Source organism: Rhipicephalus microplus, unplaced genomic scaffold, assembly GCF_043290135.1.
Source record: "Rhipicephalus microplus isolate Deutch F79 unplaced genomic scaffold, USDA_Rmic scaffold_23, whole genome shotgun sequence".
In the NCBI taxonomy this organism is placed as follows: Eukaryota; Metazoa; Arthropoda; class Arachnida; order Ixodida; family Ixodidae; genus Rhipicephalus; species Rhipicephalus microplus.
In genome coordinates, this window is record NW_027464596.1 from 9,110,052 (window position 1) to 9,122,960 (window position 12,909).

At 46.8% G+C, this 12,909-nt stretch overlaps 1 protein-coding gene across 1 annotated transcript in view; it reads left to right on the forward strand.

Moving 5' to 3' along the window:
- Positions 1-828: 828 nt before the first annotated feature.
- LOC142786379 (uncharacterized) overlaps positions 829-12,909 on the forward strand; it is a 38,371-nt gene continuing 26,290 nt past the window's right edge. The window contains exons 1-3 of the mRNA XM_075884042.1: positions 829-955; positions 8,020-8,113; positions 8,893-9,015. Of these exons, the coding sequence (XP_075740157.1) occupies positions 8,044-8,113; positions 8,893-9,015 (193 nt within the window). The 5' untranslated portion in view covers positions 829-955; positions 8,020-8,043. The remainder of the gene's footprint in view (positions 956-8,019; positions 8,114-8,892; positions 9,016-12,909) is intronic.

The following is a 12,909-nucleotide window of genomic DNA, read 5'->3' on the forward strand; positions in this document are numbered from 1 at the left end:
CTGACAGAAGAAATGTGGTGCGTACTCTCGTTTAGTCCTGGGATTCTCAGCTAGATGGTGGTACTTTTACATGATGAATACATGCTAAAAAGAAGCCAGATAGCGGTACTTGAAGTGTTCACTTGATGGACAGGCGGATGCATACACGGACGCATGAACGGACGCACGAACGGGCCCAAGTACAGACGGACGGACGCACGCACGGAAGCACGGACGGATTTACGAACGCCTCGCTCCACTCATCATCGTTTATTCCGTGGATATGCTGTGCTTTTTATTATAACCAGCTTTAATTGTCACACTACCAGTGTGCGTTGAATTGCACAAGAAGGTCTGAAGCAGGAGCAGCATCTTTCTTGTATAGTTGTTTATGTGTCTCTTGGGGTCTCTTTTCACGAATTATTTTATTAGCATACCGTACAGTATGTACATTTTTTTCCTGAAGTTATTCATCAAGTGTATAGCCGGCCAACCTAAAAAGTTGAAAATGTACCGCTTCGAAGCTATCCAGGCGTTGCAGGCCGGAGTGTGAAGTGGAAGCCTGCCTGTCGGCGAGGCGCCATTCTCAGATGGGTGTGCCATTAGCCAAGTGTGTGACAATAAGCTGACATAAGTACGTTTGTAGGAATGTTTTACTCTTCACTCCTACAGCGTCATTAGTAAAGGAGAAACAAAAACACTCCTGCTGTAATTGAGGTCACCATTTGCATTGTTCCGTAGAGAATGCTTTCCTAAACGATATAGCGTTTTTTTTAGAAATTCAAAGTGCTGTCAGAAGATATAATGAGGCGAATAGCCAAAAATAAGATGGGGCGAATTCACGGGGTTATATATATTCAGTGCTGACATCGCAAATGAGCCGTATGTCCCGCTCAGTTGATAAAGCCGGCGGAAATACTTTCATCCGTTTAAAATAAATGACACTGGCGTTGAAAAACATTGACTGTAGAAAAAGGTGAGTTGCCTAAAATGAGCTTTTGAATTATCTTCTAAGGACTTGAGCCGACTTATTTATTATTAATATGGTTCATCTGTACCCGCTGAAGATTCAAAGCAGGCTTTTGGCAGTATACTACTGCTAGTCTGGCTTCTTCCCCTAATTGTTGGTTTAGTGGTGTCCCTGAGACAACAAACCTCTCATATATTGTAAAGGATACGCCGCATTGCGCTAAGTCATATTAGATGCCGTCTGCCGTCTCGTAATATTGGAGTTAAACACTCTAAACGTTCTTTCTTTGGGGCCTTTGTCCCTATAGAATTCAGTGACGGGAAAGTTCCCGATGCCTTGCAGGAGTTTTTTAGAGCTTCAAAGAGATTCAGGCTGTATAAAATACTACTACTCCTTAATTACTTTTTTCCAAATTGCTTTATTCATTCATTTATTTAATGTTGTTGCTGAAAGCACCTGCTTCATTTTTATATCAATTGTTTCTAATTGGCTAATTCATATACTTAATTTACCCTTGATCCCTTTCATTAGTTTAAAAAATGTGAGCTAACAAATTGACAGTATTGCGTTAGAACTACCCGGTTCATGGTCAATGCCCCAGCGTGGGTGTGTGCCACTGTTTCCAGGCTCTTCCTTTCTTCTTCCCAACTCGGCAGCGGACAATAAATTGAGAAGCATCTATTAAAGCATGCATCAAGACGCTAGAGAAGTCCTTAACTAGTTCCAATGAATTTCCTTGTAAATGTAAAAACTAATAATAGCGGCCACAGTTTAAGCAGAATTCAATGGTAATTTTTTTGAGTAATGCAAGATAATATACTTCCTGTTGAAGGAAATATGTCCAGAACTGCGAAAAACGTTGTAAATGAAATGTCTTTTAGAACAACTTGCCAGTGGCTACTCTCTCTTAAACATGATGAGAGACATCATAAAAGGCAGTAGTTACAGAGTTCATAGGGGACGAAGCAGACAGTTGGGTTCAGTCGGGTACTTGCAGCTCTTACAGCAGAAAACCTAGGACCACTCTAAAATTTGGGAAATGGGGTCTCTGGTAAGCGTTATCAGTAAGAAAATATAATTTTCAGCGGTGAAACATCGCACCGCTTTTTATAATATGGTACAGAAGGGGATGAGAAAGGGAAGTGAGAGTTAGGAGAAAAGAGAGGAAAAGGAGGAGGAGAAGTAAGGCATAGCGTTCAATAGACAGGCAGAAGTAGAGTGAACCAAAGAAAGAAAAAAAAGGCATAGCTTTGCCGCAAAGGCGAAGCAATGAACGCGATAGCAACAAATTGGAAGGTAACGCACAGTAGGTCAAAACGTGCCCCGCGTGTCTCACGCACAAATGAGGCACGAAACGTACTTACAGGTGCAGATGAACGCGAATATATGCCTCCGCTGTTACTTCACTGTGTCTGAAAAGCCGCAAACGGAGGCTGTACCACTGTTGCAGTGACCTTTGTGCGTCTGCCAACTACAACAGAATCGTTCCGGTGAAAGCCCAAAGCCAGCCAAGACGTACGATCCTCCCTACCGCGAAATGAGGGCGCGCGAGTGAGCGTCCACTCCCTCCTCTCCGCGGGGCGAAGTACGCATGGAATATGAGAGTGCGCACCGCAGCGTCGTGACAAAGTAGCGACGCGCACTCATTGCGCCATCTTGCTGGTAATACTGAAAACACGATAGTTCCACCCCCCGAGATGCCCATCACCAGCGGTAAGTGATAGGTATAAATGGCTTGCTGTGTAGGCGTCGAGTGACGTGCTTTTCCGTGGCTCGCACATTAGTTTCCCCACGCCTGCCCGCTGCAGTATTTCTTTCTGGATTATTTTTCTGTGTTGCGTTTTCATATATACATAGATACGTATACATACAGGGTGAGTGACGGCGACGCCCATGTCGACGTCAACGCCAGTGGCAAAATCCAGCCGAGAGTCGACATAACAGTATCGGAATTTTAGAAAAAACGAGAGAGAATTAAAGAAATAGAGAGCGGGATAAAAAAGTGGGAGCGAGAAATACACGAAGGAAGACAGAAAAGAAAGAAAGAAAAAATCAAGGAAATACAGAGAAATAAAAAGAAAAATACGGAGAAAAATAGAAGAAGAAAGAAACAAAAATAGACAGAGACAAAAAAAGACATATCACAAAAAAGATAGAAAAGAGAAAAAGTAAATAGAGAAAGAAAACAAGAAAATATTGCCAAAGCTTAACACAATAGCGACATCCAGGTCTCCTTATTCTCCATATGACCTCCACTTTGTTTTTACCTTTAATTAGCGATATCTAAGACTCCTCAATTTCCGACATAAGCTCTACTGTGTCTTTAGCATATCGAAATAGCGACATCCACGACTACTTGATAGGCGATGTAAGCTCCACTGTATTTTAGCATATCAAAATAGTGGCATCCAGGACTCCTCAATTGCTCATATAAGCTCCACTGTATTTTAGCATATCAAAATAGCAACACCATGGACTCCTTAATTGCCCCTCTAAGCTCGACTGTGTTGTTAGCATTGTGCCCCCAGTTCAAGGCACGCAAAATTTCATTTCTCTACTCATATTAAATATCGTGCAGCAAATCAAAAAGTAACGCAAGTCCCTTGGAAAATATTTATTTCCGTATGTTCTAGAGGACTCCAGGAGCTTCTCTAAAACTTGCGATAAGTGTTGTGTCGCAAACGAACAATTTCTCGTACTTTGCAGCTTATGCCCTATTCTAATAAGCATAGGTGCGTGAAGGTTCGGGGGAGGTGAAGGTTCGTCGGAGCGCCCCCTTCCTATCACGTGGATGAATGGGTTGATTAGCTCCCCCTTTCTGAGTCACAATGCCCCTCTCCCTATTATCTAAAGTATAGGGCTGACAATGCACTCCCCCACGCAATGAATCAGCATAGGTAACTACAACGGTGCTTCTCACACTGAACACTGTTTCGTAAATTCGCATAAAAGATAAGTTTTTAAGAGTAGAGTTGAAAAAAAAAACGTAATTTTTATCTGGACAGTGGAGTGTGATGCCTCGTTTCGTGAACTTAAATGCCTTCTCACGTCTGGACCCATACTGCACCATTTCGACCCGTCTGCCATGACAGAAGTGCACATCGACGCGAGTGGCATTGGTCGGCGCCGTGCTCATCCAGCGCTTCGATGACGCCGAGCATGTCATCGCCTACGCCAGTCGTTCGTTGGGCAAGGCCGAGAAGAATTACACCGTTACTGAACAAGAGTGCCTCGCTGTGTTTTTTGCTGTTTATAAGTTCCGCCCATATCTCTACGGGCGGCAGTTCACCATTGTGACTGACCACCATTAACTATGTTGATTGGTTGGTCTCCGTGACCCTTCTGGTCGCCTCGTGCGATGGACGCTACGTTTGCAGGAATTTAACTTTACAGTATGCTACAAGAGTGACCGCCATCATGCAGGCATCGACTGTCTTTAGAGTCTTCCCCTACCAACCACGCTATGTGACACCGACAATTTCGACGATTTTCTAGCTGCCATCGACGATACTGCTGTTCTTGACCTCGCTACCTTCCGGGAAGAACAGCGCAACAACCGCCGCTTGGATGATCTCTTTGACTCAGCCGCTCAACCGGTAGGTAGCCATGGCGTCCGGGATGGCATACTTTACAAAAAAAAAGTTACGCGGCTGATGGTGCCCGCCTTCGTTTAGTGGTAGTGGTAATTGCCGTAGTGGCGAGCCATGGCGCCTCTACCGGGTATTTTCAGGAAAACTTCATGTCTCGCATGAAATAACTGGCATTCATCATGTCACTGTGGCCATTTTTTTAAAATACGATAGTAATTTTTGGGTACTTCAACAAAAAACTTTTGGTCTGTCTGTACTTTTGTCTGTTTGTCCGCCGTAACGATATCCCAAACGGCCCCAAGCGATACCCAAAACAGCCAACCCCATCCGCAGCGTCCACCAATATTGCTCAAGCTTCAGCGTTCATACTTGCGTGATTGTCAATTAAAAAGCAAGCATTGCGCATATCTAAGGCAACATAACAACACGTCAATATTTTGTATGTGTGTCTTTACACTAGAGAAGGCATGCATAAGTAATTCTAAGGACCATAGCGCTTATCACGCTGCGCTGACAGTGCAACGTGATGATCACAAAGGCAAGTGTTTCCAACGCTTCGCTAAGACGACATGGTGGTGGCATGTGCCCGTCGCTTTGCGTTCTACACCTTATCGCCTCCGAGACAGGCGCGCAGGCCTTCTTTCGTTTTCAGTGATAACTGCCAGATGGCGCTCCTGTCTAACGTGCCTCGATGCGCTCGTTCGCCTTCGCTGCATGGATCGAGACTCTTTAACGCAGCGCTTCCAGAGCACAATTCACCAATTTTCTCGAGCAGAACATCAAATAAACGTTTTGTTCACTCTCTCCACACGCAAGATTAAGATATTTGAACGACATTTGCAGTGAAACATGTACATAGGGGCCAGTTTTTTTCACTGATCTACGAAGCATGCACAATCTTAGTGTTTCTTTTTTCCAGCGCGCTAACAATGAAGCTATGGTATATCCAAAAAGGGAACGACTGCAGCTTGTCGTTTGCTCACCCTCCTCCAGTTGTTCTCATTACAAACGCTTGGTAGCGTGAGAGCTTATGCACATATCGAATATAGCGAGACATTATGTGTACGTATAACTAACAAAAATGTCTCGAGCATAGGCCCTTTTAGGCGGAAGCCCCTTAAAGGGGCCATGACACGGTCACCCAATAATTTGCTGTTTTCAGCGGAAAAGGGAGGTAGAGGATCCAATATGCCTAAACACGCGCGAAAACTGTACTTTAAAAGACTATTTCAGTGTAAAATAGGCCGTAGAAATCATCGGCCATAAACTCCGCCCACCACCGGCAACCGCCTTCTTTCCATCGCATGTATGACGTCACGAGAGGCGCGGAGCAATGCTGTCGTCTGCTGCCAAACAGCCACCGGCCGCACGTGGTCAGTGTGTTGCAGTGTTGCTTGCCGCATAGTCCGCACGTTGTTAGTGGGTTGCGAGCGGTATCTGTGTTGTGGTGTGATACCGTGGTACCATCCCCTTGTCGTCAACATCATCAAACGATTTGGGCAGTGGGTCCCCTAGCAGCAGGAGGAGCGACAACGTCGTATACACTGCGCATTTCGATTTCGACCCCATCGCCCCGAGCTCAAGCGACAACGAAAGCGCAGAAGACGTGGCCAACCCAGTCGACAATGCCCTCAGCACTGTTTCAAACGTTGCTGATGGTCTCCCGCACTGGTAAGCAACCTCATTCATTATTTGAAACGTGAATGGTTTCTTGAAAAGTGATCCGCTTCTGGGATACGGGTGTCTGTCGACGCCGCATTCGCGAGCATGTGTTACCTCGCGCAATGCGATTCGCAAAGCGGGTAGAGTTTTGTCCTTTCCTTTCTGCGCATGTTCAACTCCCAAGCTTTGAGCTTGGCGGGCTTCTTCGGGCTCCTGGAGAACGACACTTTACTTTCCCGGCTCCGTACGCTTTGGCACCCCACATCACTACACGGGTGGCGCAGCGGCATTATTTCTGTTGCTGGAAGTTACTTCGCTCGAATGACAAGCTGAGCAAAGCTGAGACAGCTCGATTGCCCGCGCAGCTAACCATGGAAACAAATTATCCTCCGGCATGCAGTAGCTCACACAGCAATCCTCTCTCTACGTCACGGCTGGCAAGCGCGCCAGTGTTGCCCGACTCTCAACCCACTCACTCGTCTATAAAGAAAATTCAATTATACAATAATGGCTCGACCACGTGCGCTGAAATTTCGCCAGCCTGTTTGTAAACGTACAAGGATTAACCCGCACATCACAGATTATGGCCGAATATTAGGTGCGACGACCCCTTTAATATTGCTGGCCTTAGTAGAGTATATTCAAGTTGAAATTTAGAACTTCACAGAGCCGAAGGAGACAAAACTAGCTTGCTGCGTCTACTGACACATTATTTTGTGGCCCAGATAACTCACGTGAGTAATTTCTATGAACATGTGCATGTCACCTGCAAAATATCAGCAGCGAACATACCTTGGAAGGTATGTTAAACGAATTTTGTAGTTTGCGTGAGTAATCAACTCCCTCGCGTTACTGACACCCTCAAATGTCACCCTTGGTAACCCCCCTATTTGCCTTAGCGTTGTTACTTGAGGGAACGCAAGTGACCACGCTGCAACAAGTTATAATGGCGTCATTGCCACCATTTTTCTTTTGTCTCCTTTGCACCAGCATATTCTTTATAACTGGGTGGCAAGAACCCTGCTCTGGAGACAGCATTGAGAGTTGGGCTAGTTAACTAGGAAAATCATACAAGCACTCTATGCAAACGAATAGAAGAAGCAAGCGTCAGTGTGGCGTCGAGGTACATCGCGGACAAAAGTTCGCATATCTTTTCGGGGCAGGTGCTGTGAGGTGATATGCTATGTAACTTTTTATATACCTTTGTAACACTCCTGTGCAATGCTGATACGCTTCTATTTTCATATAGTTTTTTTATTTCCATTCGTCTCACGTTTCTGTGTCCTTCAAATAAGCTTTCATTGCGAGTCAGAGCTCCTGCATGTCCCTCCTGTCTTCCATTTTCGCTGGTATCACACTTTATCCAAAAATGCAAACCTACTGTTACTCGGCAGCTGCTCGCGAATCCGTGGCCGGAGCGCACGCGTCGATAGTCTTGTGTTTGGCGGCATTATTGTCCTCTTTGGTGTTCGAAAACACTTGTCGATGAAGACCATGTGGAAGTGCATCACAGTTGTGTGTGTTGAAGTGGTTGAAAGTTGCACCCGCTAGATGGTGAGAGTCGCACACAGAGGCTCGTCATCTTCGAAACCGAAGCTGACACTGGTTGGTAATGATAAGCCCGTAATTACTTATCGGTTTTACTCTGAAACATACGATGGGTCACGGTATGACTAACAGGCCCCTAGGAACACCTTGCCGGAAAACAAAGGTGAAAATGTTTGTCAGTACCCCTTTAATGAAGCCTCTAAGGGCACACCATCTATAACTAGTTTGTGCTTGTGTGAACATTTCATCAGTTTCAATTTTTTTCCACAGATCTGCTGTGTAGCCCTCAAATACATGCAAATGACATATGTACACACATTTTCACTGTTTTTACTGTGGCCTACCATAGGCTGTAGTGCTAAATGTAAGTGAGAAGTCCTATCAGTCATACTCCGCTTTCTCACCATCTGTCATTCATATGTGGTTGACAACTAAAGCCGATGTGATTAACGTACTGCTGTCGGGAGGAGCGAGAGACCTACGGAGAACGCATATAGCAGCAGAAGTCTTGCAATAGCGCGCTTTGAAAAGGCTCGCAAGATAAATAGCAGATAAATCTACTAAAAAGTAGATTTAGTGTAACATGATACTGTTCGGGGTACTTCCTTCGAATTTGATCAGATACGTCATGACCCTTAGACCGAAATATTAGTGCTGCTTGTGCAGAATCTGAGCGCTCATGTGTCTTCTCGCATAAAAATAAGAATATCTTAAGAGCACTCTCATACCTTATATTATTGCGCTTTTATTTAAAGCAATAAGAAGGCGCTTAGCTACTCCATTACGCATAACGTTTCACACACAGGATGAGTGAAGCCCTCAGTTACAATAAACAGCATAACAAAACGTTGAAGGCACGGATGGTTCGATAACGGTTATCGAATAAGTACTTTATACCTGCAGAACATGATAGAGGCGAATGGTAACAAAATGTCTACGCGAAAAGCCTGTGGTGCACAAGTCAAGACTGCCTAAAGGTTTTTCAATGCTCACAAATACACACATATGCTCGTATACAGCACAATGCTTTCAGTATCAAAATTTGTAGCGTAATTCATGAAACTGAGAGCTATGGCTCATGAAATAAATAATAAATGTCCCAATGGTTAACTGATGACAAAAATGCCTTGGTTGTCGTTGCAGCCTGCAAAAATGCGTGTGCGAAAGTGTTGTGCCCTGGAATTTTACAGCCAGAACAGAACAGTTATTTGGAGAATGCTCCTATGGATCCAGAATTAGAGGATGTATTAACAAATATAAACAAGCGTAAGTGACATGAATGTCAACATAAGGTTTTTGTTTCACAGACTAGCGCATCAAATGTTTTTCGGACACCCAACGGAAGCGAAGATTGCTTGAAGTATAGATCGTGTCAGACTGCAGTGTATATAGCATCCGGCCGGAAACAATAATTGGACCTACATACAAATTGTTTTGTAAGAATCGAGCCTCACTATCGAGCTTCCCAACTGGGGCGGCTCCTACGTATAGAGTAGGCATAACACGTGCTTACAGAGATCTATAAAGTCTTCTTATGATAAGACTGTGTACAATAAATGTTCAAGAAGACAATTTCGGTCACCGATTACACGAAGTAAGTTCTTCCCATGAGCCTGTAGCGTAACATGCGGCAACATAGTGGCGCAAAATAATGGCAGAGAGGACGTTCGCATCATAACCGTCAGCCCATTCTTTTCTTCAAGACACTGATTGTTACCACTGTAAAACGCCCGTGCAGCACCTTCACCGTGGTGGCAGCTGTAGCTCTTCGGTGTTACGGTCTGAAACAACTTCGATATAATCGACGCCGTGGATTAGCGGACACGACTGTCGTGCTTGTGTAAATGTCATGTTATGCTGCCATATGAAAGAAAACCTTTCCCATATTCCATATAGAGGTTATTCTTAAAACGAATTGGGCGCCTGGTTTGTAACATCACATTGAGGTTGATTTCCACAAGACGCCACTTCTGAAATATAGGGTTTTCGCTCCGCTGTGTTTTTCGGCTCATGATGAGCCCACGGGGTGCCCCTCTCTTACACACACACACACACACACACACACACACACACACACACACACACACACACACACACACACACACACACACACACACACACACACACACACACACACACACACACACACACACACACACACACACACACACACACACACACACACACACACACACACACACACACACACACACACACACACACAGGCGCGCGCGCGCAGGCACGCACACGCACGCACGCACGCACACGCACGCACGCACACACACACACGCGCACGCACGCACACACACACGCGCGCGCGCGCGCACGCACAAAGGGAGAACAAGGCTAAAATGCGAAAAAAATGTCGGTTACAGCAAAGGTATACACCTGTTTATTTTGCTGACGTTTGGACTGGAACCTCATTTTCTGCAAGGAATAGCAACCTTACCTAAGAGATATTTTTATGCCTTGAAGAAAGTGTGTATATATTGTCACAATCCTTTTCTAAAGTTCTGTTATTGCCCGTTACATTACGTATTCTGGTCCCGCCTTGTTTGACTAGTGGCTAAGGTACTCGGCTGCTGACCCGCAGGTCGCGGGATCGAATCCCGGCTGCGGCGGCTGCATTTCCGATGGAGGCGGAAATGTTGTAGGCCACTGTGCTCAGATTTGGGTGCACGTTAAAGAACCCAATGTGGTCGAAATTTCCGGAGCCCTCCACTACGGCGTCTCTCATAATCATATGGTGGTTTCGGGACGTTAAACCCTACATATCAATCAAAATTACGTATTCTCAGAGCGAACCGCTTCTGCAGTCTTCGAGAAGCTTCTGGACTGTAGTAGATCATTTCGATAAGATCACGCCCACTTCACGAACTATACAGATTATTATGGAGGCTACGTCACCACTAGCGATAACGCTGGAACATTCGATGGCAAGTGTACAAATGCCGACGCGCTTCGCCGCTTGTCAGTTGATCGACGACCGACGCTGCATTCACCGCTATCAGTTCAAGTGTGCAACTGTAACCCGACTTTCTTATTACCGCGCACAGGTAATAAGGCACGTCACGACCCCGTGACATCTGGTGGAGGTTCTGCATCCTTCATGTACCGAATGCCACCCTCCAACCGAGAGACAAGCCCACGCCCTCAAGGGGACATCGATGCCGACGCGGAGCAGTGAGCCAGCCGCCGGCAGTAAAGGCTCCCACCAGAGTACGGGCCTCTATCTGATAAGACCAAGCCGACCAAGACATCTACGTCGACCATGGCGACAATGCCAGCGCCTGTGCCGTCTGCACCAATCCTGCTCCGGCAACCGAAAGAGCCGCTAACTCTCCGTGATTCGTTCTCGAAGACCCGGAAAGTTGTCTTGAAAGGTTCAACCGAGTTGCCCTGTTCAATAATTGGACCGACAGCGACAAGTTGCGGCACGTTTACTTCGCCCTACAAGATTCAGCTCAGACATGGTTCGAGAGCCGAGAAGCCACACTTCCGACCTGGGACATTTTTCGTGCCGCATTTCTTGATACGTTCACAAGAGTTGTCCGAAAGGAAAGGGCCGAAACCTTACTGGAGTCCCGTGTACAGCTCCGTATTGAGAACGTGGTAATGTACACCAAGTAAATGACGCTCCTGTTTCGTCATGCCAATCCTACCATGTCCGAGGAGAGGAAGCTTCGCTTCCTGATGCGGGGAGTTAAGCAGGAACTTTTCGCCAGCCTTGTACGCAACCCTCCAAAGATGGTCTCGGGATTCGCCCTGGAGGTCATGACGATTGAAAAGGCCCTGGAAATGCGTACGAGGCAGTACAACCACCACCGTCCAACGACGACTTACGGCAAGGTTCAGTCGTTTCAAACCGGAGGCCTGCATGAGACTATCCAAGCCATCGTACGAGAAGAGCTCCGCAAATTGCTGCCACCCTTCCAGCATTCAGTGGAGCCAATAGCCGAAGTTGTACGCCAAGAAATTTGACTGAACACCTGAAATAGTGCAACCTCAGCCACAAGCCATGAGCTACAATGCTGTAGCCCGACGAGATGCCTTCGCACCACGTCCACGTCAAGATGCCGTAGAGCCGCACTACCGTCACCAGACAACGCCACCACCCTCACCGCCATACCGCTCGCCTGTTGGACAGCGCAGCACGCCAAGGAAAACCGTCGTCTGGTGTGCCCCTGGCGAACGCCTGCGGTCGCCAGGGGCACACCAGGGGCATACCAGCAGGCCACACATACCGCCACTGCCAGTACCGTCAAATGGGCCTGCGCGGTTTTTCTGTCAACGCACCACCCCCACAGCACGGTGACCGGCTACGTGACATTGTCAACTACCTGACCAGCACAAGACAGGCACCGTGACGACCATCGCGTTCGTTCTCTCTATAGACCCTACCAGTCCCCTCAGCAACGACAGAAGTAAGGCGGTTCCTGCCAGAGCCATTTCTTCAACTCATATTCGGAAAACTAAGGGCAACAACTGATGGATGTACGGTTGCTGTGCGACGAACTACCGAAGATCCTTCGACGACGCCACCGTGGCGAAACTTTGCGAACACGACGCGAACCAGGCAGAGCCATGATGATGAAGTCTCCTGCACCGAAGACGACCTGATGACGCAACATGGATGCAGCCGAAGAAGCTGACACAGCCGGGACCCAACGCCACGACCCAACCGCCACGCCAGGCGACGAACTAGTGACATCGACGTTCTTATCGACGGCCACAGCGTGACCGCTCTCGTAGATACTGGAGCCAACTATTCCGTCACCAGTGGGTCATTCGCCGTGAAGTTGAAGAAAGTTAAGACAGTTTGAGAAGGCCTCAAAATCCGCACAGCCGGAGGTTATCTTGTAACGCCGGCAAAAATCTGCACAGCGAGAACCACCATTAACGGCCGTGTTTGTCCTGCAGACTTCATAGTCCTACAGCGTCGTAGTCATCCTTGGAATGGACTCCTTATGCCTCCATGGTGTAGTCATCAACCTGAGAAAAAAGTCGATAACGTTGTCCACAGAAGAAGCACTACCGCCGCGCACGCCGTCAGGGAACCACACCAGTCGGTGCTCTGAAATCACCTGACTTGGAAAGCGTCGTTGAAGATAGTCAGCATCTGTTGGTCACCCGCAATATTTGCGTCGCAAGAGGAATCGC